The sequence below is a fragment of the Anolis sagrei genome, chromosome 1 (assembly GCF_037176765.1).
Source record: "Anolis sagrei isolate rAnoSag1 chromosome 1, rAnoSag1.mat, whole genome shotgun sequence".
In the NCBI taxonomy this organism is placed as follows: Eukaryota; Metazoa; Chordata; class Lepidosauria; order Squamata; family Dactyloidae; genus Anolis; species Anolis sagrei.
In genome coordinates, this window is record NC_090021.1 from 344,032,383 (window position 1) to 344,060,028 (window position 27,646).

Consider the following 27,646-nt stretch of genomic DNA (forward strand, 5'->3'; position numbering starts at 1 on the left):
ACCCACTGCGCCACCGGGGGCTCCAAAGACAGTAACACAAGCAAAATGGGAAGCAAGGAACAGACACCAAACTGTGCATAACTAGATTATAAAACTGTGCATAACTAGATTATAAAACAGATGGGGATTATTTAAACTTTGCCTACATTAATCAGAGAAAAAAAGGAATCAAAAATGTCCAAAGGTTAATGTTGTTTATCCCTTTGCTTTACAGTGGAGGAAAGTGACTCCAAGCCTTCTCCCTCCTTGGATTTGGGACCCTTCTTGCTTCTGCAGACTGAGATGGAGCCCTTGGGGACGTGCACGGCTCTCCTGCTCATCGGGATAATATCCTTCCTTCTTCTTTCTGCCATCTGGAATAGCAAGATGTACAGAAAAGGGAGAATGCCCCCCGGCCCCACTCCACTGCCCATCATTGGGAATATTCTGCAGCTGAAGGGCAAACACTGGGATCAGGCGTTCTCCAAGGTCAGTGGAAGAAGCAGGACCACCATCCCCTCATTACATTTCTCTCTACTGAATTATATTGTTTATTTTGGCAAAGCTCTCTAATTCATTAAGGTCATTATTTTTGTTGCTGCTTTATAACTTCATCCCTTAGGATTGTCCATATTTGTGTGATGATGTCGTTCTTTCAACTACAGGCTTCCCCTGAGTTACAAATGTCTCCTAGTTAAGAACAGGGCTGAGACAACAGGGAGGGAGGGAAATATACCGTTCGGAAGGGAAGTTCACTCTTCACGGGGACATCAAGGGGAAAAGTGTCTCCACTAAAGCTTCATCTCCAATCCTTGTTTCCATTTTTTTCAAAATCCAATTCTGACAGCGACAAAAAATGAGATTACATCTTCTGAACAGAGTCACAAACAGCAAAACAAACCCCACAGGGGTGTTAACTCTTCCCTAGGGACTTTTCAAATTATAATCCGGCCCTCCAACAGTTTGAGGGACTGTGACCTGGCCTTCTGATTAAAATGTTTGTGGACCCCTGCCCTAGGCTATTCACCTATGCTGTTTACCTCACAACCTCTAGGGATGCCTGCCGTAGATGTGGGAGAAACGTCAGTAGAGGAGTGGGAAAAACATCCAAAACATGGCCATGCAGCCCGGAAAACTCACAGCAACCAGGTCTTCTAGTTATTTACAAGAAATGATAAGAAAACCATCAGATCTAGGGGCTTTTCCAGATTTCATATCACTTCTATCTCGCCTATAAACTTATTACACCAAGGTGCATTCATTTCCAAATTTGGTCATATGACAACCTGTGGTATGTCTCTTTCTTTGTTTTTCTCCAGTTTAGTGAGAAGTATGGACCTGTGTTTACACTTTATATGGGGATGAAGCCTGTTGTGGTGCTGCACAGCTATGAGGCCATCAAAGAAGCTCTGGTTGACCAGGGCAATGACTTTTCCAATAGGCCAAAACTACTATTGACAGAAAAACCCCGTAAAGGAAGAGGTATGCAGTTCTGATTTCTCTATTGCAGGTTGGGGCAGTGTCAAAATCCCCTCTTAGGCCTCTTCCACACAGCAGAATAAAATTTCCAATTTTCTGCTTTGAACTGGAATATACGGCTGAGTGGACCCAGATAACCCAGTCCAAAGCCGATATTGTGGAATTTTCTGCCTTGATATTCTGGGCTTTATGGCCTTGTGGAAGGACCCTTAGACATGGAAACCCACAAAGTAATTTTGGGCAAGTCACAGTGTCTGAGCCACATAAACAAAGACAATGGCAAACCGTTGATGGATAAGTCTAATAATTTGAGTATTGCCTTGGACCTCTCAGATAGGCTAGAGATGTATCGCACCTAAGTTGATATATGTTCTTGGATGCTCATCATGGATGCTCATCATGGAAGTTTGCACACAAACAAACATGGGTCCAGCAATAATTGGGTTGGAGATAATTATCTCATTTCAGACTGTTATTTTCCTTGGTTGCATGCCAGTACTCTACATATCTCTACATATTTCGGATGGTAAAGGCACTCTATGTGTAAATATAGAAATTAGGCATGTGTAATCCATTAAAAAGGTTCGAAAATACTTACAAAACTAGAGGGGGGGCTGGTGCTTTGTTTCTAAAGTGTTTCTAAAACTTTGGAGCTGAAAATTTCTGAATTCTAACAAAACTTATGAAATTTTGTTGTTGCTTTGTTAATGACAATTGTGAATGTGCATTAAGGAAAACATCACTGTCAATAGAGAAAATTCAGGGGCTTCTTTCTCCCTCATTTTTTTAAGCTATCTTGATGAAATTTGCTACAGTGGTAGAACACATTTACCACTATTAGCTCTTCAAATTTCAGAACATTCGACGTATCCACAGATTTTTGGTGAATTTTCAATTTTTATTAAAAACATTTTTAATAATAAAGAAAATCTGTTCCTGCTTTGAAAGTATTATTTCCTGTTTCATTGTGTGATCTTTACTATGAAAATAGTTGTTTCACTCCAAAAACTTTGTTTTTGTGGTAGAAACTTTGTTAAATTGGGGGAGACTCAACAAAACAAAATGTGCTATAGGACAATGTCCATTGCACATAGGTAAAGTTTTTGCAGTGTAATGAACTTTCACCATGTTTTTATGATAGAACCAATTAGGAACTGCCATTTATAACCCAGGAACAGAAATCATAGTACAGACACCATCAAGGGAGATCTAGACTGACCCCGTTCTTCCAGGCAGAAAGGCACCATCTAAAGTCGCCTGGCATCCATAAGCTTCCCCTATTGAGTTGGAGGGGACACTCAAGACACATCCGTATAGGTCATTAGTTATTTTACAGCCTGGGACAGAGATTGGCTTAGAGAAGATCAATTTATCCCCCCAAACAGTGACAACATGTTAGCGTGCAGCAGAGTGTCGCAGAAGCTCTGAATAATGGACTCTGGAGTCTCCGGTAAAAGCAGGTTTTCAGCTTTACTTAAACAGCTCAAAATAGACAACATACACCATCAGCGGACAGACGTGAAGAACACAAACCGGAAGAGATAGGAACTAATACAAACTGCAGCTGGAAGGAAGTTTATCTCTGGCACTCCCTAATCTTTCACAGAGCAAGAACTCAGGGTCACATTCTCACAGCTTGTTACTTTGCTGTTTAACCCTTCTGTGTCAAACTACATCCTGACAATACAATTCTGTTACAATCACAATCCTATCACATTTAAAATTACATTTAAACACACATCATACATGAATTACACACTGACACAACAGCAATCCCCGTGAATGCCTGTCTTTATGACACACAACCACATAACTTAAACTTAGCACAGATTTATACTATTGCTTACTTACTTTAGTCCACTTTGCAAATTCAATCCTTTTATTTATCATCATTACTGACTCTAAACAGCTGGCTGGCTGGCTGCCCTCCACAGTGTCTTCCTTATGGCAATTGAGCCAAAGTAAAAAGATTAGTTTTTTTAAGCACTTTCTGTTCTCTTGGCTTTGCAAAGGTTGCTTAATGCCAGCTTACTTTAGTCTTCTTTGCAAATTCTATAATTTTATTTATATTATTTAGACTAACCCTCAATGGCAGCTGCTGAGGCCAGCCCTCACTTGGGTCCTTCAACTCCATTTGTGTCCGGAGCAGCATTGCGTTCTGAGAAATATAGTGTACGGCAGGGCCTTTTGCAATCTCTATCATTGGGGGCCTGGTCTTACCAAACTCCAATTAAGATGACTGTGATTAGTCATACCCACAGTGCCTTCCTTAGGGTGCCACCAGCGAAGATGGGCCCAAGAGTATGATTTTGAAAGCACTTTATGTTCTCTTGGCTTTACCAAAGCTACTTAATGATTATAGTGAAAATTAAACTGACACTGGGGGACACATGAATGTTACAGAACATTTATGAAAATATCAATTGATATCACTTCTGAAATTTTGATCCAAAATTATGCACAAGCCTAATAGGAATGCCTCTTAAGGAAATGAAGAAAATGTAAAATGTAATGTTCAGTCCTTATGAACATATGAAGCATTAGACACAGCTTTTATGAAAAGGATGTAATGGGCTCCACATCTAAAGTCTGTGTTTCTCATACATTTCTATAGCTATTGTTGTGCTTAAGACTAACAGAAAGCCATGTCGCTCCCTCTTGAGATTACAAGACTTAAGAGTGCTTCAGTGGCGTATGGATGCGTATTAGGACAATGGTTCCTGAGTTGAGGGTCTAGGTGACCAGAAAGTGATAAAAGAGACCTCCACACACAAAGAAGTAGCTGAAAGACAGAAAATGACCCTCAATCCCTCGGTCTAAAGAGTTAACACTGAAGATCCATGTGTATATTTGCCGTATCACCTCACCTTGACCCTGCCTACCCTCCCATCATGGTCTCTTCCTTCATCTGTTCCAGGGATCATATTCAGCAATGGGGAGAGCTGGCAGCTGATCCGGCATTTTACCTTGACCACCCTCCGCAACTTTGGGATGGGGAAGAAGAGCATTGAGGAGAGGATCCAGGAGGAAGCTCGGTATCTCCTGGAAGAATTCCATGGCACAAAGGGTAAGTGGACTCTGTATTGTTGAAGGCTTTCATGGCTGGAATCACTGGGTTGTTGTACGTTTTTCGGGTTGTCTGGCCATGCACTAGAACTAGAAGCATTCTTTCCTGAAGTTTGGCCTGCATCTATGGGAGGCAATCTCCGAGGTAGGCATCCTCACAACCTCTGAGGATGCCTGTCATAGATGCAGGCAAAACATAAGGAGAGTATGCTTCTAGAACGTGGCCATACAGCCCAAAAAACCCACAACAACTAAGTGGACCCCCATTGGCATATTCTTGGGACTCTTCAGGAAATTCCTCCTGGCATGTTTTGTCAAAAGGCTCCAGATTCAAACTCTTGCATGCATCTGAGTTTTATAGATCTTCTTTCTAGGTACTGGGTTTCCCATACATAGGGTGAGGGTCTTTCCCTCCTGCTCACCCAGAGTCCTGCTCACCCAGAGGGCTTGTTCTCCAGACCCTTGCTCTGGACACATTCCAGCTTGTCAATATCTCTCTTGAATTGTGGTGCCCAGAATTGGACACAATATTCCAGGTGTGGTCTAACCAAAGCAGAATAGAGCATGGGGAGCATTACTTCCTTAGATCTAGACACTAGGCTCCTCTTGATGCAGGCCAAAATCCCATTGGCTTTTTTTGCCGCCACATCACATTGTTGGCTCATGTTTAACTTGTTGTCCACGAGGACTCCAAGATCTTTTTCACACGTACTGCTCTTGAGCCAGGCCTCATCGTCCCACATTCTGTCTCTTTGCATTTTCGTTTCTTTCTGCCAAAGTGGAGTCTCTTGCATTTGTCCCCACTGAACTTCAATGTGTTAGTTTTGGCCCATCATCTCTCTAATCTGTCAAGATCCCTTTGAATCCTGCTCTTGTCCTCTGGAGACTTGGCTCTCCCTCCCAATTGGGTGTCGTCTGCAAACTTGATGATCCTGCCTTCTAGCCCTTCATCTAAGTCATTAATCAAGATGTTGAACAGGACCGGAATGCCCAGGACGGTCCATTTCTGCCCAACCAGGACCAACCCAATCCATGGAGACAGATCAAGAGTTTCCAGGTTGATAGTCTCAGGGTTGGGCTGAGATAAGACTGTGCTTTTATTTCCCCTTCCAGGCCAACCCTTTAACCCAGACCACCTCTTCACCTATGCTAACGCCGGTGTCATCTGTTCCATTCTCTTTGGAAAGCACTACGAATACGACGACAAGAAGTTTCAAACCTTGACTGCACTGCTTGTTGAGAACGTTCAGATTTTTACCTCTATTTGGGCACAGGTAGGCCCTTTCCTCTCATTGCTTGTGGGGTGATATTTCTCCCTTAAGAAGGCCCCATCTGCACAATAATAATAATAATAATAATAATAATAATAATAATAATAACTTTATTTGTACCCCGCTACCATCTCCCCAAGGGACTCAGTGTGGCTTACATAAGGCCAAGCCCACAACACATCAATAAACAAAAGCGATAACAAATAATCAATACAAAACAATTAAAATAACCAGCCTGGACGCAGCATATTATTTGAGAACACAGAAATGCTGGACCACACCAACAACCACCAACAACCAACCATCAGACTACACAAAGAAGCCATTGAAATCCACAAGAAGCATGTGGACAATTTCAACAGAAAGGAAGAGACCATGAAAATGAACAAAATCTGGCTACCAGTATTAAAAAACTCTGAAACTACAACAGCAAAACAGCAGAGAGGAAACAACCAGGCACATCTTAACACCTCTCAACAAAAGGTTTTCCCAGGCTCAGGCAGGCCTTCAAATGCTAATGAAGGTGGTCAGCTGAAACATTCACACCTAGCTCTAGCAGAGAAGAGCTCTTTGCCCCACCCCAGCCATTCCACAGATATATAAACCCATTGTCCTACTTCCAACAGACCTCACTACCTCTGAGGATGCTTGCCATAGATGCAGGCGAAACGTCAGGAGAAATGCCTCTAAAACATGGCCATATAGCCCAAAAAACCCACAAGAACCTAGTTAAAATAAAACTCAAAAGCAAAAATACGCAATAAGCAGCAAACAATCACAACAACGTACAGCATTTAAAAGAACCTATGGCCGGGCCAAATGTTGTAGTCTGTAGTAGTTTGGTTTAATTCCATCATTGGTGGAGTTCACAATGTTCTTTGATTGTAGGTGAACTATGAAGCACAGTAACTACAACTCCCAAATGACAAAACCAATCTCCTCCAAATCCACCAGTTTGGTCCAGTGAATGAAAATACATCCTACATATCCAATATTTACGATTCATAACAGTAGCAAAATGACAGTTATGAAGAAGGAACACAAATAATTGTATAGTTGGGGGTCACCACAACATGAGGAACTGGATTAAGAGGTCATGGCATTAGAAAGATTGAGGAGCACTGCCTTGATCCATTGTGTCCCAATCTCTAGAGCAGCGGAAAACAAGCTCTCACAACCCCTCTCAACATGCATTAACGACCCCCCCCCCCATCTTTTCTTCTAGCTTTACAATGCCTTCCCTGCCCTCATGGAATGGGTTCCAGGGCCCCATCAGCACATAACACCAAACTATGCCAAATGCAGAGAATTCGTTTGGAAAGAAGCCAAGGAGCACAGGGCTACTCTGGACCCCAACTCACCTCAGGATTTCATGGACTGCTTCTTTATCAGAATGGATCAGGTAAGAGAGCGCCCTGGGACCCATAACCATGTTCCTTAGTGTTCTTTACCTCTTCTTTAGTCGTAGAAATATATATATATATATATATATATATATATATATATATATATACACACACACACACACACACACACACACATTATATACACAATATATATACATTATATACACAAAATGCTCTCCTCCAGCAGCATCTCTCTAATTCTCTCCAACAACCTCCATTCAGAGGTAATGGTAAGCAAACAGTATTTTGCGCCCCCCCCCCCCCCCAACCAATCACTGATAAATATTTTCTGTTCGTCGTGGGAGTTCTGTGTGCCATATTTGGTTCAATTCCATCATTGGTGGAGTTCAGAATGCTCTTTGATTGTAGGTGAACTATACATCCCAGTAACTACAACTCGCATATGTCGAGGTCTATTTTCCCCCAAGAGTGCATCAAGAGCGCCCCTGGGCAAAATAAACTGTACCGCGAATGCTTACTTTGCGTAATGGTTGAGCCGCCCCTGCCTCCTTTCGTCCCTCATCAAAACAAATTAGGGAGAACACAACTTCTCTACTTCCCCATTGCATCAGCCTCCACATGCAAATGACAGTGAAGCGGCACTTTCACGTGTGGCCTGGCCTGAGGTATGAACCCTGTTCTCACTTAAGAAATTGCAAATCCTGATATGTATCCCTAGGAGAAACATGATGAGGCCTCTGAGTTCACCATGGAGAACATGATTGACTGCTGTGTTGAATTGCTTGCCGCAGGAATGGAAACAACCAGCGCCACACTCCAGTATGGACTCTTGATCCTCCAGAAGTACCCAGAGATTGAAGGTAAGGCAGACGTGAAGCCTTCAGGGAAACAGTTGCGAGGCCAAATGTGACCAGATCCTGGAAATAAGTTTGGGTTGAAAATAAGTTCTGGAAGTGGCTAGATTACACTGTCCTACAAATTTTCAGTTTTTCTCAGTTTCGGAAACGAAATGTACCGTTTCTTAATCAATTTAACATGCTGAATTCAAATATAATAATTGAATGTGTTAATTGGCTCTGGTTTTTATGCAACAGCTATTTCAATTTTCTCCACAATAGGTAATTCGTTAATATTATGATAATGCGCCTAACCTTACTGCATGTATATAAACCGTGAATATTTACTAAATTTTAGTCAAATTATATTGCCAATAGTTTATACATGAGAAATATTTATTTAATTAGTCTATTGTTTATGTTTGTGTAGCAAGAAAGAAACTGTATTAGTAGGCCGAATGCAGTTGAAAAGTCTGAAAGTTTCAATGTCGCTTTAATCGTGACTTTAGTTTATATCCTGTTTGCTTCTCTTGACTTTTCTTTTGTGTTCAAGGAAAGGATTCCCTCTTGCAAAGCTCCAGCAGGAGTCTGACAGCATGGACGGAGTCCATTGGCCTTGAGATCTTTTTTCCATAGGGCTTTATTGACACACGTGCGAGGAGGCAGAACTACAGTCAAAAGAACCATGTAAAACAATGTGTAACGAGACTGTCTCAGTCTTCAACTGACTGACCCTCACCGTTCAAAGGTCTGGCCTTATAGAGGGCTTTCTGGCTTTTGCACACGGCACTCATACTGTGCCATCAAACTTTCTAGAATATTCTAGAATCTTCCATAGTGTAAGTCGCAACATGCATTTTTTCAACCATACGTGATCACGTGATTGCTTACATCATAAAAACTAGAGCCAATATACATTTTTAAATGTCATTTTCGTTTTCAGAACCCCAAAATCATAAAAAAAACAACTATTTTCAGGACCGCAACTTTTTTTCCATTGAACAGTGTTATTAATTTTGGTTTACTTTTTAAAAATAATTTTTATTATTTTATCATAGTTAACACATTTCATAGAATCATAGAATCTTAGAATCATAGAGTTGGAAGAGACCTCCTGGGCCATCCAGTCCAACCCCATTCTGCCAAGAAGCAGAAATATTGCATTCAAATCACCCCTGACAGATGGCCATCCAGCCTCTGTTTAAAAGCTTCCAAAGAAGGAGCCTCCACTACACTCCGGGGCAGAGAGTTCCACTGCTGAACGGCTCTCACAGACAGGAAGTTCTTCCTCGTGTTCAGATGGAATCTCCTCTCTTGTAGTTTGAAGCCATTGTTCCGCATCCTAGTCTGCAAGGAAGCAGAAAGGAAGCTTGCTCCCTCCTCCTCCCTGTGGCTTCCTCTCACCTATTTATACATGGCCCTCATCATATCTCCTCTCAGCCTTCTCTTCTTCAGGCTAAACATGCCCAGCTCCCCAAACCGCTCCTCATAGGGCTTGTTCTCCAGACCCTTGATCATTTTAGTCACCCTCCTCTGGACACATTCCAGCTTGTCAATATCTCCCTTCAATTGTGGTGCCCAGAATTGGACACAATATTCCAGGTGTAGTCTGACCAAAGCAGAATAGAGCACGGGGAGCATCACTTCCCTGGATCTAGACACTGTGCTCCTATTGATGCAGGCCAAAATCCCATTGGCTTTTTTTGCCGCCACATCACATTCCTGGCTCATGTTTAACTTGTTATCCACGAGGACTCCAAGATCTTTTTCACACGTACTACTCTCGAGCCAGGCATCCCCCATTCTGTATCTTTGCATTTCGTTTTTCTTGCCAAAGTGGAGTCTCTTGCATTTGTCACTGTTGAACTTTATTTTGTTAGTTTTGGCTCATCTCTCTAATCTGTCAAGATCGTTTTGAATCCTGCTCCTGTCCTCTGGAGACTTGGCTATCTCTCCCAATTTAGTGTCGTCTGCAAACTTGATTATCCTGCCTTCTAGCCCTTCATCTAAGTCATGAATGAAGATTATTATTATTTATTATTATTATTATTTATTTGCTTTATTTCTATACCGCATTTTTCAGCCCTTAACAGGCGACTCAATGCGGTTTACAGGTACAATTATCAAACAGTGTCAGTGTAATTAAAACATAACAATGCAACAAACAGGATCAACAGCATCAATCCACAACAATTGATAATCAACAAGACAGATGAACAAAAGAAACATAACATAACGCCTCAGTTGAAATCAGATCCGTTCTCATAATCCTTGTGCCATTCCTATGTTCCATTTACCATCTTCCTATGATTGGTTGCACTGCTTAACCAAACGCTTGTTCATAAAGCCAGGTCCTGAGCAGGACCGGGCCCAGGGGGGAACCCTGCTTGTGGCCCTCCGCTCGTCACGTCTTTCCAGGATGAAGAGGAGGAAGCCTTGGGGGGAACCACCCTCTGGGTTCATCCACTTAACCAATTCCAGATCCACCTCACTGTAGTTTTGCCTCACCCACATTGGACTATTTTCCTTGCCAGAAGGTCATGGGGGACCTTGTCAAAGAAGGCCTTACTGAAATCCAGACACGCTCCATCCATGGCATTCCCCACATCTACCCAGCTTGTAACTCTATTGAAAAAAGAGATCAGATTAGTCTGGCATGACTTGTTTTTGATAAATCCATGTTGACTATTAGCGATGACCGCATTCGAGTCCCTCGAGTACAAAACTGCTAAATAAATAAACAAATAAATAATCGTTTATTGCCAGTTTCCATACCTCCTTATGAAAACAATGCACAAATATCTATAATAACATAGAACAAAAATATATGTATGTATATCTTATACAACTCTCAAGAAGGTAATATAAATCAGGATTTTATGTTCTCTATTGGAGTAAATTGTGTGAGACTTTATAGCATTTAACAAGAATGTTATCAGTACATTATAAATGTAGATTATCATGTCAACATAGAGAAATAAACAACAGACTAAAGATAATAAAGTCCATCCTTTCCTGGAGTCGGATTTCAGTGAAGGAATTCAAAAGTCTCTATTTTTATCTTCAAAAGAATACTTCTTTTGGCAACACAGTCTCAAAGAATTCTTCTTAGGCAACAAAGTCTTTCTTAGGCAACAAAATCTCTACAAGGTCTCCCGGTATGTTATCCTTGTTTCGAATAATTATCTTCTTCAGGGTGTAGTCTGTTATCATATTATGCTTAGTGCACTAAATAAAGGAGTAGAAATAACATACACAATAGATACATGAAACTCCCAAAATAACATTGCTAGAGAAACATTTTATAATGACAGTAAAGAAATACGCTACTCTACTTACATTCTCTTCAGTAGTACAGGCTCTGTTCCAGTAGGAGTTCTATAACGAGCAATGAGTCATGACTAGGCTGCCTCTTAAATAGAACTACATCTCACAAAAAACAAGTGTATTCAATCTTGTCATTTAGTCCTTGAGGAACCAGTGTTTGTAGTTTAAAGATCCAAAAAGATTCTCTTTGCAGAAGGAGTTTTTTTTACATCTGCATTTGGTCTGGGTAATACTTTTTCCAAAGCACAAAATTTAAAGCTATGGTGTGTATGAGCTTTTTCATTAAAATGTACATATAGTGAAGAGTCAGTGGACCCATTCCTTATGCGTGAATGATGTTCATTTATCCTAGTTTTAAGGGGTCTAATGGTCATTCCAATATATAGTAGTTTACAGGGGCATTCTATTAGGTAAACTACATTATCGGTGGAAATGTTGTCAAATGTTGTAATGTGACATTAATGTTAAGTGTTGGATGAGAATATATTTTACTCTTAAGTGATTGCTGACAACAGTTACAGTGTCCACAGCTAGTGTGACCCTTAGTAGTAAGTTTATGGGATGTAGTAGGAGAGTTATATTCAGAATAGATCATTAGGTCCCTTAAATTTCTGGATCTTTTGTGGGCAATTATAGGTTTGTCTTTGCATCCAGGAATGTCCTGTAGTAAATGCCAGTGCTTTGAAATAATCTTAGTGATTTTAGATGAGTATTGTGTCAATGTCAAAGGCCATATTATGCGGTTATTATGTCTGCAAAGAGAATCTTTTTGGATCTTTAAACTACGAACACTGGTTCCTCAAGGACTAAATGACAAGATTGAATACACTTGTTTTTTGTGAGATGTAGTTCTATTTAAGAGGCAGCCTAGTCATGACTCATTGCTCGTTATAGAACTCCTACTGGAACAGAGCCTGTACTACTGAAGAGAATGTAAGTAGAGTAGCGTGTTTCTTTACTGTCATTATAAAATGTTTCTCTAGCAATGTTATTTTGGGAGTTTCATGTATCTATTGTGTATGTTATTTCTACTCCTTTATTTAGTGCACTAAGCATAATATGATAACAGACTACACCCTGAAGAAGATAATTATTCGAAACAAGGATAACATACCGGGAGACCTTGTAGAGATTTTGTTGCCTAAGAAAGACTTTGTTGCCTAAGAAGAATTCTTTGAGACTGTGTTGCCAAAAGAAGTATTCTTTTGAAGATAAAGATAGAGACTTTTGAATTCCTTCACTGAAATCCGACTCCAGGAAAGAATGGACTTTATTATCTTTAGTCTGTTGTTTATTTCTCTATGTTGACATGATAATCTACATTTATAATGTACTGATAACATTCTTGTTAAATGCTATAAAGTCTCACACAATTTACTCCAATAGAGAGCATAAAATCCTGATTTATATTACCTTCTTGAGAGTTGTATAAGATATACATACATACATTTTTGTTCTATCCATACCTCCTTATACCACTCCTCAATTTGTATATTTATTTCTTTTTTCCAGTTCCTTGCTATAAGCAATCTTGCTATTAATAAATTTGTTATCGCTTCCTTATCCTCTTTTTTCAATTGTTTATTGTTATATAATGATAATAAAGCTATACTAGGACTTCTTTCTATTTTAATATTCATTATATCTTCTATTTCTCTAAATACTTTCCCCCCAAAATTATTTACATATTTACATTGCCACCACATATGTATATATTAGGCCTGGGCGGTTTCGTTCATTAATTTCGTAATTCGTTATTAATTCGTATTTAAATTAGCTTACGATTCAATATTGAACCATGCAGGAATAGTGTGAGGAGTAAATTAGATTCGAAACCATTTTTTCAATTTATTTCGTAATTATTTCGTAATTATTTCGTAATTATTTTCGCATGTCTGGTGCAAGTTTTATAGTTGTTGTTTGTTTTATCACACCAACAGTCAACAACAGAGGGAGAGGGAAGCTTCAGAAGTTCCCCCTTTCCCATTTGGAGGTTTTTTTTAGCATATTGCGCAATCGCGTCCGCCAGTAATGAATCGATTCGAAATTTACGAAATTTCGTATATTTTGAAATTTTTAAAAGGAACATTTCGGAATTAGTAAAAAAAAAAACGAAACGAAAAGGCCACCTAAAAACGAAACGAGTTTAGAACCAAATTTTTCCGTGGTTACCCAGGCCTAGTATATATGTTCCTGGTCTTGACACCCTCTCCAACAATTTTTTGAATAATTTTTATTTATGTGTGCTAATCTTACTGGTGTTAGATACCGTTTCCATATTAACTTGTAATAATTTTCTTTAACCCGTATTGATAATTTTTCAGATGTCTTTGTCTCCATAATTGTTGCCACTCTGTTTCATTTATTTTTATCCCTAAATCTTCTTCCCAAACCTCCTTGAGGGTATTATTTTTTGTTTTTCCTTCCTTTATTTCAATTATTATCTTATATATTTTAATAGTTATTCCTTTCAAATTTTCATGCTCTTCTACAACCCTTCCATTTTGTATTATTTGTTCAAATTGGTTAAGCTTACTTCCGTTTTTGTTATTTTTCCCCCAATTTTAAAACCATTGTTCTAATTGTATACAATGGAACCATGCCAATTTTATTTCTCTAAATTCTTCCAAAATCATTTCCTTCTTCATTTCCTCCTTTATCCAATCCCCTATTTTGTCTAATTTTTTCCCCTTAACTTTTTATCCATTACTTTAAAAAAAACTTGGGAATTTCTTTTCCATTACAATTGGAGTTATAACTGAACCATCCATTATTAACATTCTCCTATATTGCTATAACATTCTAATATATTGCTCAACATGGGGTTTCTAATTTCCCTAATTTCTTTTCTCATGAACTGTTTAAAAAATATACTCCAAATTTCTTCCTCCACTTCTTCTGACTCCTTTCTTAGCCAATCTATTCCCTCTTTTTTTATCATTCCTTCTATAACCAATCTTAATCTACTCGCTTCGTAATATGTCTTAATATTAGGGAGTGCTAATCCTCCCTCGTTTTGCAATCTGTACCATAACTGTTTGTTTAATCTCTTTCTTTTACTACCATTACAATATTTATTTATCATTTGTTGCCATCTATTTAGTTCTTCTTCTGTAATTTGAAGTGGCAGCATCCTAAATATAAGATTTTCATTTTTACTAATGCTATCCTTCCAAACCAAGATAAATGTATATTTTCATCATGTATTAATGTTTTTTGAACAACTTTTCTCAATGTTACTACATTTACCTCTTCCATTTCTTTTAAATCTTTTGTTATTATTACTTCCAGGTATTTTAATTTATTCTTAATTCTAATTCCCATTTTGCTCGGTTCTATAAAGTCTTTTTCTTTTTTCTTTGTATAATTAAATAGCATCATTTCTGACTTGTTCCAATTAACTTGTAAACCTGTTGTTTCCCCAAATATCTCTAAGTGATCCTTTCTTTTATTCATTTTACTTACTATGTTTTCAATAAATAACAATGTATCGTCGGCAAATAGACTCATCTTCTGTTTTTCCTTTTTTCCTAGCCCTTCTAAGTTCTTATCTTTCCTAATGGCATTTGCAAATAATTCTATCACCATAGCAAATTTTGGTTTACAAATGCTGAATTGCTAGATTGATGTTCAGGTCATGTGCGATGTTAGAAGGCAGGTGTTTATGGACCACTTGTGCTTCTTGATCACCTGGGCATATTCTGCACCTGTAATTCTATTTTATGATTATCTGGCACTGCACTCCAAACTCTGAATGACCTCCCCCAGAGGTTCCATGTTAATGCTGAATAGCATGAGGACAAAATAGAGGCCAGTGAGACCCCACAGGTCAATGGCCAAGGGCTCAAAGTGGAGGCCCCCAGCACTACTTTCTGGGCTCAACTCTCCAGGTAGGAATGGACCCACTGTAAGTCGATGCCTCAAATTCCCATCTCACTGGGGCAGCCAAGAAGAATACAATGGTTGATGATATTGAAAGCCACTGAAAAGTTCAGCAGAACCATCAGGGACTAGTTCCCTGAGTAGGTCATCCACCATGACAAAGAAAGCAGTCTTTGTCCCACATTCAGGCTTGAATCCAAATTGAAATATAATAAGGTCTAGCTCCATACAAATATTGGCATGCATTTCTTGGGATCGAGTCCTTCCACTTTTAGGTAGCACCTCTCTTTTGATAGGCAGGAATTTAAAATGTGGATTACTATGATGAAAAGATTCACAGGGGTTTGAGGGCAGATTCTTCTTGTTTTTTTTGTAATGAACTAGAATTTGATTTCTCTGAAGTTTGCTGGATGTTGGTTTCTTGATACGTCACCTTATCCATCTCCTGGCAGAGAAAGTGCAGGAAGAGATTGACCGGGTGGTTGGCCGCTCTCGGATGCCCGGCATGGCTGACCGTGGACAGATGCCCTACACAGATGCAGTCGTCCATGAGATCCAAAGGTCCCTCTCTATTGGTTCAATGGCCCTCCCCCACGCCATGGTCAAAGACACGCCATTCAGAGGATACGTCATCCCCAAAGTGAGTTCTCCGCTTCTTCTTCTTCCAGAAGTACACTGCTCCATGGTCCCAGTAAAGCTGAGTGGTATCTTGGAGACAGTGACAAATAGTTCCACAACATTTGGTAATGTGACACTCTATGCACAATGATTACTAGGGATGTGCACATTTTTTCTGAGTCCTCATAAGTTGGATCAAATTTGGTAAAGTTGTTCTTACGAGGCACTCTCTGACACATAGGCATGGCCCATGACAAAAACTTAAGAACTGAAGCTTACCCAATACTTTTCCATTTGCATTTTGTAAATCTCAGAAGCATCCCAAAGTCAGTTTGATTTTTAGCACAAAGCGGCAACACAAAGCCAAGAAATCTGAATTTCCTCTTTAAATTAATGGCCTCTCACCATGAGGAAAGGGAAGCAACAGGGAGAAAGCAGAAATCGCTGGGAAAGTGACTGCAAGAGGACACAATCCTGGGAAATGTAGTTTTGGAAGGCCAGGAGCCCTGTGGCAGAGAATTCCAAAGGCCCTGCCCTGAACTACATTTCCTAAAATGCTGCTCAGAAGACTTGTGCAAAAAAAAAAAAAAAAAAAGAGGAATAGATCAGAATTCGTATCTGGTTTGTTAAATTTTGACATGTGATGGTGGGTTTTGAGGGATGCAGGAAAGGTGTGGGGGGGGGAGATATTTAGAATTTGATTAACGTATCCATTTTTTGGAAATGTTCTGAAACGTTTGGATGTCTGCCAAGGTCAGTTTGTGTTTCACTATAACTATTAAGCAACTTTGGTAGAGCTGCTTTTGAAGTCTTTTAAAATCTCCTTCCTTTTCTGGTCCCATCTTTGCCAGTGCTGCCATAAGGCAGTCGCTGTGGGCATGGCTAAACATGGCCATCTTAACTCTAGTTCCAGGCCCCCAATTGAGCATTGCGTTCTAAGCTTTGCTTGAGGGCTCATTTTGAGTTGAAAAGCCTTTGTTTGATGCTGGGAGCAGTTTCTGCATCGTCCGGAAGATAAAGTTTGTTTACGGCAAGACAAAGTCACTCTATGGACAACTAAGTAAGAGAGACTGTGTTTTATTCTGTTACAATTCTGCATATGTTGAATGAAGAGGACTCACCAAAGATATTGTTTTTGTTATGTTTTGTTATGTTTTGGCGAGAGCAATTCTTCTGTCTTGTTTTGTATACAGAGAATAGAACTTCATTTTATTTCTACTTAAAGTGAAAGACTCATGTTTTTTCTTTATGAGTTATTTTTTATCACACTTAGAGTTAAAAGGGCTAGGGTCATTCTGTGGGCTACTAACGCTAATGCTGATATAATACTCCAATCAGGAGAGGAGAGAGAAAATAATCCCTCTCCTTAGTGTTTCTGAATATTTTTTTAAAATCCCTTAAATCAGATAATAATAATCATCATCATCATCATCATCATCATCATCTTTATTTATACACCACCACCATCTCCCCAAGGGGACTCGGAGCGGTTTACATGAGCCCGAGCCCGAATAACCAATCACAATAAAATAAAACCAAAATACAACCAAAAATGCAAACAGTAAACATCATCATAATAAAGTAAAACACATAACAATATAAAATTGCAATAGATGCAATCACAATGACAATGGGTGGGCTAAATATAATGATTAAAAAAGAGACTAATTAAAACTAATTAAAAACTCGGGCAAGATAAAAGGAGACAGATTATTTGGAGAGAAGGGCTCATTATAGCGGGGGTTGAGGAATCAGGCTTTCCCACAGAGGGGGGATGACATATACTCCAATGACAGAATGTTGAGGCTAAGCAGTAGTGTGGGATTGTATACCTACTCTCCAAAAGCGCAGCGGCAGAACCAGGTTTTAAGGTCCTTTTTAAAGGTTTCTAGGGTAAGGGTTTTCCTAATTTCTCCAGTAGATGCATTAGTGTTTCTGGAAGTTGGAGAAAATTATCTCTTGTGGGTCATTGGAGAGAAAATTCAAGGAGATTGGTTTTTAAAAATTAAATAATTCACAAAAAATCCATAGATGGCATGGTGTCGTCTCTCATGATACATGAATGGAACACAGTCATGCTGGGCCTACAAGGGACCTTGCTTGCTTTGTTTGACATCAATTAGGAACAAATCCAGCTGCACATTCCAGCTAAATCAAGTTGTGAACTATCTTGCTGTGGTCAATGTAGCCACTATCCGACCCCAATCATCCACTTTTCCAGGCCTTGCAATTCCAAAGTCTTCTTCATGTCTTGGTTATTATCTCTCCAAATCCAATACTCTGCAGGGCACCACAATCATTCCTGTTCTGATCTCGGTGCTGCATGACAGCAAGGAATTCCCTAACCCCAAAGAGTTTGACCCAGGACACTTCTTAAATGAAGATGGGACCTTCAGGAAGAGCAACTACTTCATGCCCTTTTCAGCAGGTAAGACCCCCTCTCCTTCCCATTGGGTAGCAACCTTGGACATCAGGTGGTCAAGCAGCTCTTTCTGGGTTTCTGGGTTGTCAATTGCTAAGGAAATGGGTTCTGTGTTTTGCCACAGAAACAGCCTTACAACAAGGGTTAAAGCAACTAAAAAACTTTACTTCAGCAAAAGGAAAATGCTCTAACAAACAGCAGCAAAGGAACAGAAGAAAAATCCCAAAAGCAAAGCAAAATCAGACATGAAACAGGAGTCTTTGGCAAAACACACTGCCTTGCCAGAAAAAGAGAATATGCCACACAGGTGAACAGTAAAGAACAAGTAGTTTACTCTTCGTAGTTCAGAACAACGTATGTACAATGTAATCAGTTGCATCAATTCACATAGTGTCCTTTTTATGGAAGGTTCAAAACAGTCTTTCTTTGTCCATTTGGATAAATTCCTTCAGGAGCTCATGAAGTCTCCGCTTCTCTCTGCATAGCTGAAGCCTGAACAAATATGTAACAGTATCCAAAAGTGCAAGGCTCAACCCTCTCCCTGGGCATTGCCCGACCAATCAGCTTAATGCATCTAATTTTACAGTTGACACACACATTCACTGAGTCCTTCCATGCTCAAATAGAACAGTTGCTGCCAGCATTGATTACTTGCTTTACTTCTGTTACAGCCCTCAGCTCCCAACACAGGTGTTCCTTTCAGAAATTATAGATGACTTTCTCCTTTCTTCTTTTGCTCTTTGGTGTTCTTGAAACATAGGAAGAGGGTTTTCTTCACCCTCTTCTTCCTCCTCAACCCTTGGATCCAAATCCCCAACTCATACATCTTCTGCCTCCCGTTTTACCTCCTCCTCCTCAGAAGAGGAATACACAACACTGTGGTTCTCCCAGTTGTGGCTTCCACTGGATCATCACATGGCTGTGAGATATGAATTGCTTCAGTCCAAAGAGAGCTCCCAATTGATACTTTTTCATAAAAACCTGGAAATATTCTGTCAACGGTAAAACATCTTTCATCCAAGACATAACTTTGGAGGAATGGGCGGATCTGGCGTGCATCACGGAGACCTGGCTGGACGAAGGGGTAAATTTGACCCAGCTTTATCCACCAGGCTTCTCCGTGCAGCACCAATCGAGATCCGGAGGGCGGGGAGGCGGAGTTGCAGTGGTCTATAAAAATACAATCCCTCTGACCAGAGGCCCCATCCCACAGTCAACTAATTTTGAATGTGTCCACCTGAGGGTGGGAGACCGGGACAGAATAGGGATTCTGTTAGTGTACCGCCCACCTCGCTGCACTATGGTCTCCCTACCTGAGCTGGCAAGGGTGGTCTCGAGCTTGGCATTGGAGTCCCAATGGCTTCTTGTGCTGGGGGACTTCAATGTACACGCCGAGGCTACCCTAGTAGGAGCGGCTCAGGACTTCATGTCTTCCATAGCAACCATGGGGCTGTCCCAACGGGTAACTGGCCCCACCCACTGCGCTGGACACACATTAGATTTGGTCTTTTGTCAGGGATGGGAGCATGGTGGCAGTGTCAAGGAGTTGTCCATCTCTCCGTTGCCATGGACCGACCACCACCTGGTCAGATTTAGACTTACTGTACCTCCTAACCTCTGCAGAGGTGGGGGACCCATTAAGCTGGTCCGCCCCAGGAGGCTTATGGATCCGGATGGATTCCTGACGGCTCTTGGGGAATTTCCCACCTTCTCGGTTGGTGATTCTGTTGATGCCCTGGTCTCTCTCTGGAACAGGGAGATGACTAGGGCAATAGACATGATCGCTCCGGAACGTCCCCTCTCAAGTAGCCGAGCTAAACCAGCTCCTTGGTTCAACGAGGAGTTGGCAGTGATGAAGTGAAAGAAGAGGGAACTAGAGAGCGTGTGGCGTTCGGATCCGAGCGAGCCAAACCGAACACGGTTTGTGTCCTTTTTAAGAGCATGTGCCGTGGCAATAAAGGCCGTGAAGAAATCTTTCTTCGCGGCCACTATTGCGTCTGCAAAAAACCGACCGGCTGAGCTGTTTCGAGTTGTCAGAGGCCTTTTAAATCCCGTCGCTCAAGACGGGAGCCCTGACAACCCGGCAGCCCGCTGTGATGCTTTTGCTCGGTTCTTTGCAGACAAAGTCGCTTTGATCCGTTCTGGTCTGGACACCATATTAACGGCAGTAGATGAGGATGTAGCTGGAGCATCTGCTTGTCCGGTTTTATTGGATTCATTTCAATTGGTGAAACCCGAGGATGTGGACAAGATACTTGGAGGAATGAGGCCTACCACATGCATCCTGGACCCCTGTCCATCCTGGCTCTTGAAGGAAGCCAGAGGGGGATTGGCCGAGTGGGTGAAGGTGGTGGTTAATGCCTCCCTTCGGGAAGGCATCATTCCAGCGAGCTTAAAACAAGCTATAATCATAGAATCATAGAATCATAGAATCAAAGAGTTGGAAGAGACCTCATGGGCCATCCAGTCCAACCCCCTGCCAAGAAGCAGGAATATTGCATTCAAATCACCCCTGACAAATGGCCATCCAGCCTCTGCTTAAAAGCTTCCAAAGAAGGAGCCTCCACCACACTCCGGGGCAGAGAGTTCCACTGCTGAATGGCTCCCACAGTCAGGAAGTTCTTCCTCGTGTTTAGATGGAATCTCCTCTCTTGTAGTTTGAAGCCATTGTTCCGCGTCCTAGTCTCCAAGGAAGCAGAAAACAAGCTTGCTCCCTCCTCCCTGTGGCTTCCTCTCACATATTTATACATAGTTATCATATCTCCTCTCAGCCTTCTCTTCTTCAGGCTAAACATGCCCAGTTCCCTAAGCCGCTCCTCATAGGGCTTGTTCTCCAGACCCTTGATCATTTTAGTCGCTCTCCTCTGGACACATTCCAGCTTGTCAATATCTCCATTCAATTGTGGTGCCCAGAATTGGACACAATATTCCAGGTGTGGTCTAACCAAGGCGGAATAGAGCATGGGGAGCATTACTTCCCTGGACCTAGACACTATGCTCCTCTTGATGCAGGCCAAAATCCCATTGGCTTTTTTTGCCGCCACATCACATTGTTGGCTCATGTTTCACTTGTTGTCCACGAGGACTCCAAGATCTTTTTCACACGTAATGCTCTCGAGCCAGGCGTCACCCATTCTGTATCTTTGCATTTCATTTTTTCTGCCAAAGTGGAGTATCTTACATTTGTCACTGTTGAACTTCATTTTGTTAGTTTTGGCCCATCTCTCTAATCTGTCAAGATCGTTTTGAATTCTGCTCCTGTCCTCTGGACTATTGGCTATCCCTCCCAATTTGGTGTCATCTGCAAACTTGATGATCATGCCTTCTAGCCCTTCATCTAAGTCATTAATAAAGATGTTGAACAGGACCGGGCCCAGGACGGAACCCTGAGGCACTCCACTTGTCACTTCTTTCCAAGACGAAGAGGAATCATTGGTGAGCACTCTCTGTGTTCGTCCACTTAACCAATTACAGATCCACCTCACCGTAGTTTTGCCTAGCCCACATTGGACTAGTTTCCTTGCCAGAAGGTCATGGGGGACCTTGTCGAAGGCCTTACTGAAATCTAGGTACGCGACATCCACGGCATTCCCCGCATCTACCCAGCTTGTAGCTCTATCGAAGAAAGAGATCAGATTAGTCTGGCATGACTTGTTTTTGATAAATCCATGTTGACTATTAGCGATGACTGCATTTGTTTCTAAGTGTTTGCAGACCGCTTCCTTAACAATCTTTTCCAGAATCTTGGCCGGTATCGACGTGAGGCTGACCGGACGGTAGTTGTTTGGGTCATCCTTTCTTCATTTCTTGAAGATTGGGACCACATTGGCCCTCCTCCAATCTGCTGGAACTTCTCCCGTTCTCCAAGAACTCTGAAAGATGGTTGCCAATGGTTCCGAAATGACTTTCGCTAGTTCCTTCAATACTCTGGGGTGTAGTTGATCTGGCCCTGGGGACTTGAACTCATTTAGAGCGGCCAGGTATTCCTGGACGACTTGTTTCCCAATTTTGAGTTGGATGTCCTCCAATCCCTCATCCACTCCATCTTGCTGAGGTTGAAGACTCTCTTTTTGTGAGAAGACCGAGGCAAAGAAGGCATTAAGTAGTTCTGCCTTTTCCCTATCCCCTGTCAGCATTGCCCCATCTTCTCCTCGAAGAGGTCCTATCGCCTCCTTGTTTTTCCTTTTTCTACTGACATAAGAACAGAAGCCCTTTTTATTGTTTTTAATGTCCCTGGCAAGCCTGAGCTCGTTTTTTGCTTTAGCCTTGTGGACCTTTTCCCTACAGGTGTTGGCTATTTGTTTGAATTCTTCTTTGGTGATTTCTCCCTTTTTCCACTTCTTGTGCATGTCTCTTTTGTGTCTTAGCACAGTTAGAATTTCTTTGGACATCCATTCTGGCTTCTTTGCACTTGTCCTATTTTTTCTCTTTGTTGGCACGGTTTGCAATTGCGCCTTGAGTATTTCACTCTTGAGAAATTCCCATCCATCCGTAACTCCCTTGTCTTTTAGTATCTGTGTCCACGGAATGCTGCTCAGCGTTTCCTTCATTTTTTGGAAATCAGCTCTCCTAAAGTCCAAAATGCGGGTTTGACTTGTCTTAGTTTCGGCCTTCCTTTGTACCTCAAATTGCAGGAGCACATGGTCACTTGCCCCTAAGGATCCTACCACTTCGACCGCATCGATCAGGTCCTCCGCATTTGTTAGGATGAGATCAAGAGTAGCCAATCCCCTTGTTGCCTCTTCTACCTTCTGGACCATGAAATTGTCTGCAAGGCAAGCGAGGAATTTGTTGGACCTTGTACTCTTGGCCGAGTTTGTTTTCCAGCAAATATCGGGATAGTTGAAATCGCCCATGACTACTACATCTCTTCTCTGTGCCTGTTTGGTCACCTGTTGGCAGAAGACTTCATCAAGTTCTTCCTCCTGGCTTGGGAGTCTGTAGTAGACGCCTACAATGACATCTTTTTGAGTCCCAGTTCCCTTGATTCTTATCCAGATGATTTCAAGCTGGTTTCCCAGATTGCTGTCTTGAATGTCTTCTGCAGCATAAGAGTTTTTGACATATAAGGCTACTCCGCCTCCTCTCCCCTTTGTTCGGTTTCTGTGAAAGAGGTTATACCCCTCGATATCTACATTCCAGCGATAGGAGTCATCCCACCAGGTTTCAGTGATCCCTATGATATCATATTTGTGGTGTTGTGCTAAAAGTTGGAGTTCGTCTTGTTTATTTCCCATGCTCTGTGCATTAGTGTAAAGAAATGTGAGCCCCTGCGATCTTCCCTTGAGCTGTTTAATTGGAATTATTGTGCTTTTGGTACTTGGTCCTTGTTGTGTTTGTGCAGCCCTCCGTTTAGCCTTCTGGCGATTCCCAGACATTATGGGTAAAGTAGTGTTCGCAAGGCTGTTGTCCCCCTCCCCCGGTGGACCTAGTTTTAAGTGCATCTAATGAGGTTTGCGAGTCTGTGAGCAAAAAGGTGTTTTCCTACTTGTGTGAGATGCACCCCATCCCTTGCCAGTAGGCCATCCTCCTGGAAAAGCAGGCCATGGTCGAGGAAGCCAAAGCATTCCTCCTGACACCATTTTCTAAGCCAGTCATTGACCTGTACTATTTTTCTGGCTCTTGTGGGTCCGTGTCTTACAACAGGGAGGAGGGATGAAAAGACCACCTGTACATTACATTCTTTTAGCTTTGCTCCTAGAGCTCGAAAATCGTTTGTGATCTTTTGAAACGTATGCCTTGCAGTATCATTGGTTCCTACATGAATCAACATGAGGGGAGGATGGTGATAGGGCTTGAGGAGCCTGGTGAGCCTCTGAGTGATATGGTGTATTTTTGCCCCCGGTAGGCAGCATATTTCTCGAGCCATCCCATCCGGTCTGGAAATGACAGCTTCCGTTCCTCTAAGGAGGGAGTCGCCTACTACCAAGACCTGTTTACTTTCGGGAATGACAGGGCCCCTTTTGTGCAATGTAGTGTGTAGGTCTCCAGAAAAGTGATCCTGTTGGTGTGAATTGTGTAGGTGAAAAGTGTTGTCCTCCTCCTCGACATCCCCGGTGCATTCGTCAAGGACAATCCATTGAGATTCGTCCAAGAGCCTATGGTTCTCCTGTATGTGTTCCTGTTGCACCTGGTCTATGGTTGGGGATGGTACACCTGCACGATTGTGCAAGTGTGGATGTTGTGAAGTGTTGTCCCAGTCAGGGCTATCCCCTGCACACTGATCAAGGATGAGCCACTGATCAGTATCTAAGCCATTCTGGTCTTCCCCAATATGTTGTGTTTCTTGGTCAGGTGATAATTGTGTGAGAATTTGGAATCTATTGTGTAACTGCAGCTGAGCGGAAGTATTAAACCGCTGTTGAAAAAGCCATCACTGGACCCCACTCAATTCGACAACTATCGGCCAGTTTCCAATCTCCCCTTCTTGGGCAAAGTCTTGGAACGTGTGGTGGCCTCACAACTCCAGGTATTCTTGGTAGACACGGATTATCTAGATCCGGCACAGTCTGGCTTTAGGCTGGGACATGGTACCGAGACAGCCTTGGTCGCCTTAGTGGATGATCTGCGCCGGGAGCTCGACAGGGGGAATGTGTCCCTGTTGGTGCTGCTGGACCTCTCAGCGGCCTTTGATACCGTCGACCACGGTATCCTTCTGGGATGCTTCGCGGGGATGGGTCTCGGAGGTACTGTTTTGCAGTGGCTCCGGTCATTCCTAGAGGGTCGATCTCAGAAGGTGTTACTGGGAGACACCTGTTCAACCCCACAACCGTTGTCTTGTGGGGTTCCTCAGGGTTCAGTACTGTCTCCCATGTTGTTCAACATCTACATGAAGCCGCTGGGTGAGATCATCCGGAGTTTCGGGGTACGGTGTCATCTGTACACGGATGATGTCCAACTCTGTCACTCCTTCCCACCTGCTACTAAGGAGGCTGTCCAGGTCCTGAACCGGTGCTTGGCCGCTGTGACGGTCTGAATGAGGGCGAACAAATTGAAGTTGAATCCAGACAAGACAGAGGTACTCCTGGTCAGTCGCAAGGCCGAACAGGGTATAGGGTATAGGGTTACAGCCTGTGTTGGATGGGGTCACACTCCTCTTGAAGACGCAGGTCCGCAGCTTGGGTGTGACCCTGGACTCATCGCTAAGCCTGGAACCCCAGGTTTCGGCAGTGACCAGGGGAGCATTTGCACAATTAAAACTCGTGCGCCAGCTGCGACCGTACCTTGGGAAGTCTGACTTGGCCACGGTAGTCCACGCTCTGGTTACATCCCGCTTAGACTACTGCAACGCTCTCTACGTGGGGTTGCCCTTGAAGACTGCTCGGAAACTTCAAATGGTCCAACGTTCGGCAGCCAGGTTGCTAACAGGAGCAGCACACCGCTCCTCTGTTGCGCCAGCTCCACTGGCTGCCAATTTGCTACTGGGCACAATTCAAGGTGCTGGCTTTAGCCTATAAAGCCCTAAACGGTTCTGGCCCTACTTACCTCTCCGAACGCATCTCCTCCTATGAACCGACTAGGACATTAAGATCGTCTGGGGAGGCCCTGCTCTCGGTCCCACCCGCATCGCAGGCGCGGTTGGCGGGGACGAGAGACAGGGCCTTCTCGGTGGTGGCCCCTCAGCTGTGGAACGCCCTACCTCTGGACATCCGACAGGCCCCTTCACTGCTGGCATTCCGGAGGAAGGTCAAGACTTGGCTTTACGAACAAGCATTTGGCTAAATAGTGCAATGAATTACAGTAAGATGGTGCAACTGAACATAGGAATTGGTATAAAGGATTATGATTACAGATTCTGATTCTGATTTGTTTGCTGAGGCGCACGTCTATGATAATGATTGTTTTTGACTTGATATGTTGTATAGTGTATTTTTAATTGCCTTTTTGATGTTGTTGTGTTGATCTTTACTATGTAAACTGCCTTGAGTCGCCATCTCGGCTGAGAAAGGCGGTATAGAAGTAAAGCAAATAAATAAATAATAAATAAAATATTAACCACTGTGGTCTCCAAAAAAGAGCATTAGAAGCCACCAAATTATTTTAAAATAGAAAAAATAACCTCCCCCTATGTTGGGCCTTTCTCTTTAAGTGAATGATGGAAATAACCTCAGAAGTGGAGTGTTGTGTGATTATGAGGCTGTATGGCCGTGTTCTGGCAGCATTTTGTCCTAATGTTCTGCCTGCATCTGTGAATGGCTGTCATCTTCTGATGACTTAATGGTAGCCAAGCTTTACTACCAACAGATCCTCTGAAGATGACAGTCACAGATGAAGAAGAACTGTCAGGAGAAAATGAGTCTTTTGGTTATTTTTAATCCACGTTTTGTTCTGTGAAGCAGCAGAAGAGAAGCTTCTTCCCTTTTGGTCATAACTTCCTTTCAGATTTCTAAAGATGGCTCTATCAAGTCACAAAGCATGGGAAATAAACTAGATGAACTTGAACTCTTAATACAAGGCAAATACAATAGAATTGGCATAACTGAAACCCGGTGGGATTAATCTCATGTAATAATGGAGGCATACAACCTATTTCAGAGAAATAGACCAAAGTAAAACAAAGAAGTAACATTGCATGTTTACACCTGTGAAGACACATATAACGTAAATCCGGGAAGCCAGGTTGAAAGCATCCTCATTGTTGATCAGTGGAATTCACTGCCTCAGTACATGATGGAGGCTCCTTCTTTGCAAGATTTAAAAAAGAAGTTGGATGGTCATCTGGGAGAAGTGCTTTGGTTGTGCTTTTCCTGCCTGGCAGAGGGTTGGACTAGATGGTCATGTGGTCTGTTCCAACTCCAAGATTCTACCATTCTAAACCTCTGACCCTTCTCTTCTGAAAACTAAACATTTATAGATTTCTTAGCTTGCTCTACATAAGGTGTGCTTTTCAGACCTTTGACTATCTTGGTTACTCTTCTTTGGTTATATACCAGCTTGTGAATCATCTTGAAATTTGGTGTCCTGGGCAGAGGTTTCCTCAGATGAGGAGGCCTGTCCAAAGCAGAATAGAGTAGGACTACTAATCCTCTTGCAGTTGGGACTATACTCTGTGGAGTGCGTCTTAGAGCCCCCTTTCTGACCCCTTTCCCTGTTTCTCCCCTTCCTTCCTGGGTGTCTTTGCAGGCAAACGGAACTGCGCAGGAGAAGGCCTGGCCCGCATGGAGCTCTTCCTGATCTTCACCTCCATCCTCCAGAACTTCAAGCTGAAACCCATCACCGACCCCAAGGACATTGATATCACACCTGTGGTGAAACCCATAGGCAGATTCCCCCGGCCCTACAAGTTCTGTGTTATCCCTCGCTGAAAACCTCCTGCCTGAAGAAAGTCAAGGACGACTGCACAAACTCAGCTTTTACTTCTGTGTTCAACAACTATCCTAGACTTTCTTTGTGAGGCAA

General features: G+C 42.2%; 1 protein-coding gene across 1 annotated transcript; it reads left to right on the plus strand.

Moving 5' to 3' along the window:
• Positions 1-237: 237 nt before the first annotated feature.
• LOC132761881 (cytochrome P450 2C18-like) lies at positions 238-27,646 on the plus strand. Its single transcript, XM_067463158.1, has 9 exons — positions 238-468; positions 1,299-1,461; positions 4,376-4,525; positions 5,638-5,798; positions 7,021-7,197; positions 7,881-8,022; positions 15,660-15,847; positions 18,112-18,253; positions 27,371-27,646. Exons 1-9 carry the CDS (start codon positions 283-285, stop codon positions 27,550-27,552), a joined length of 1,491 nt encoding a protein of 496 aa, XP_067319259.1. The 5' UTR covers positions 238-282; the 3' UTR covers positions 27,553-27,646.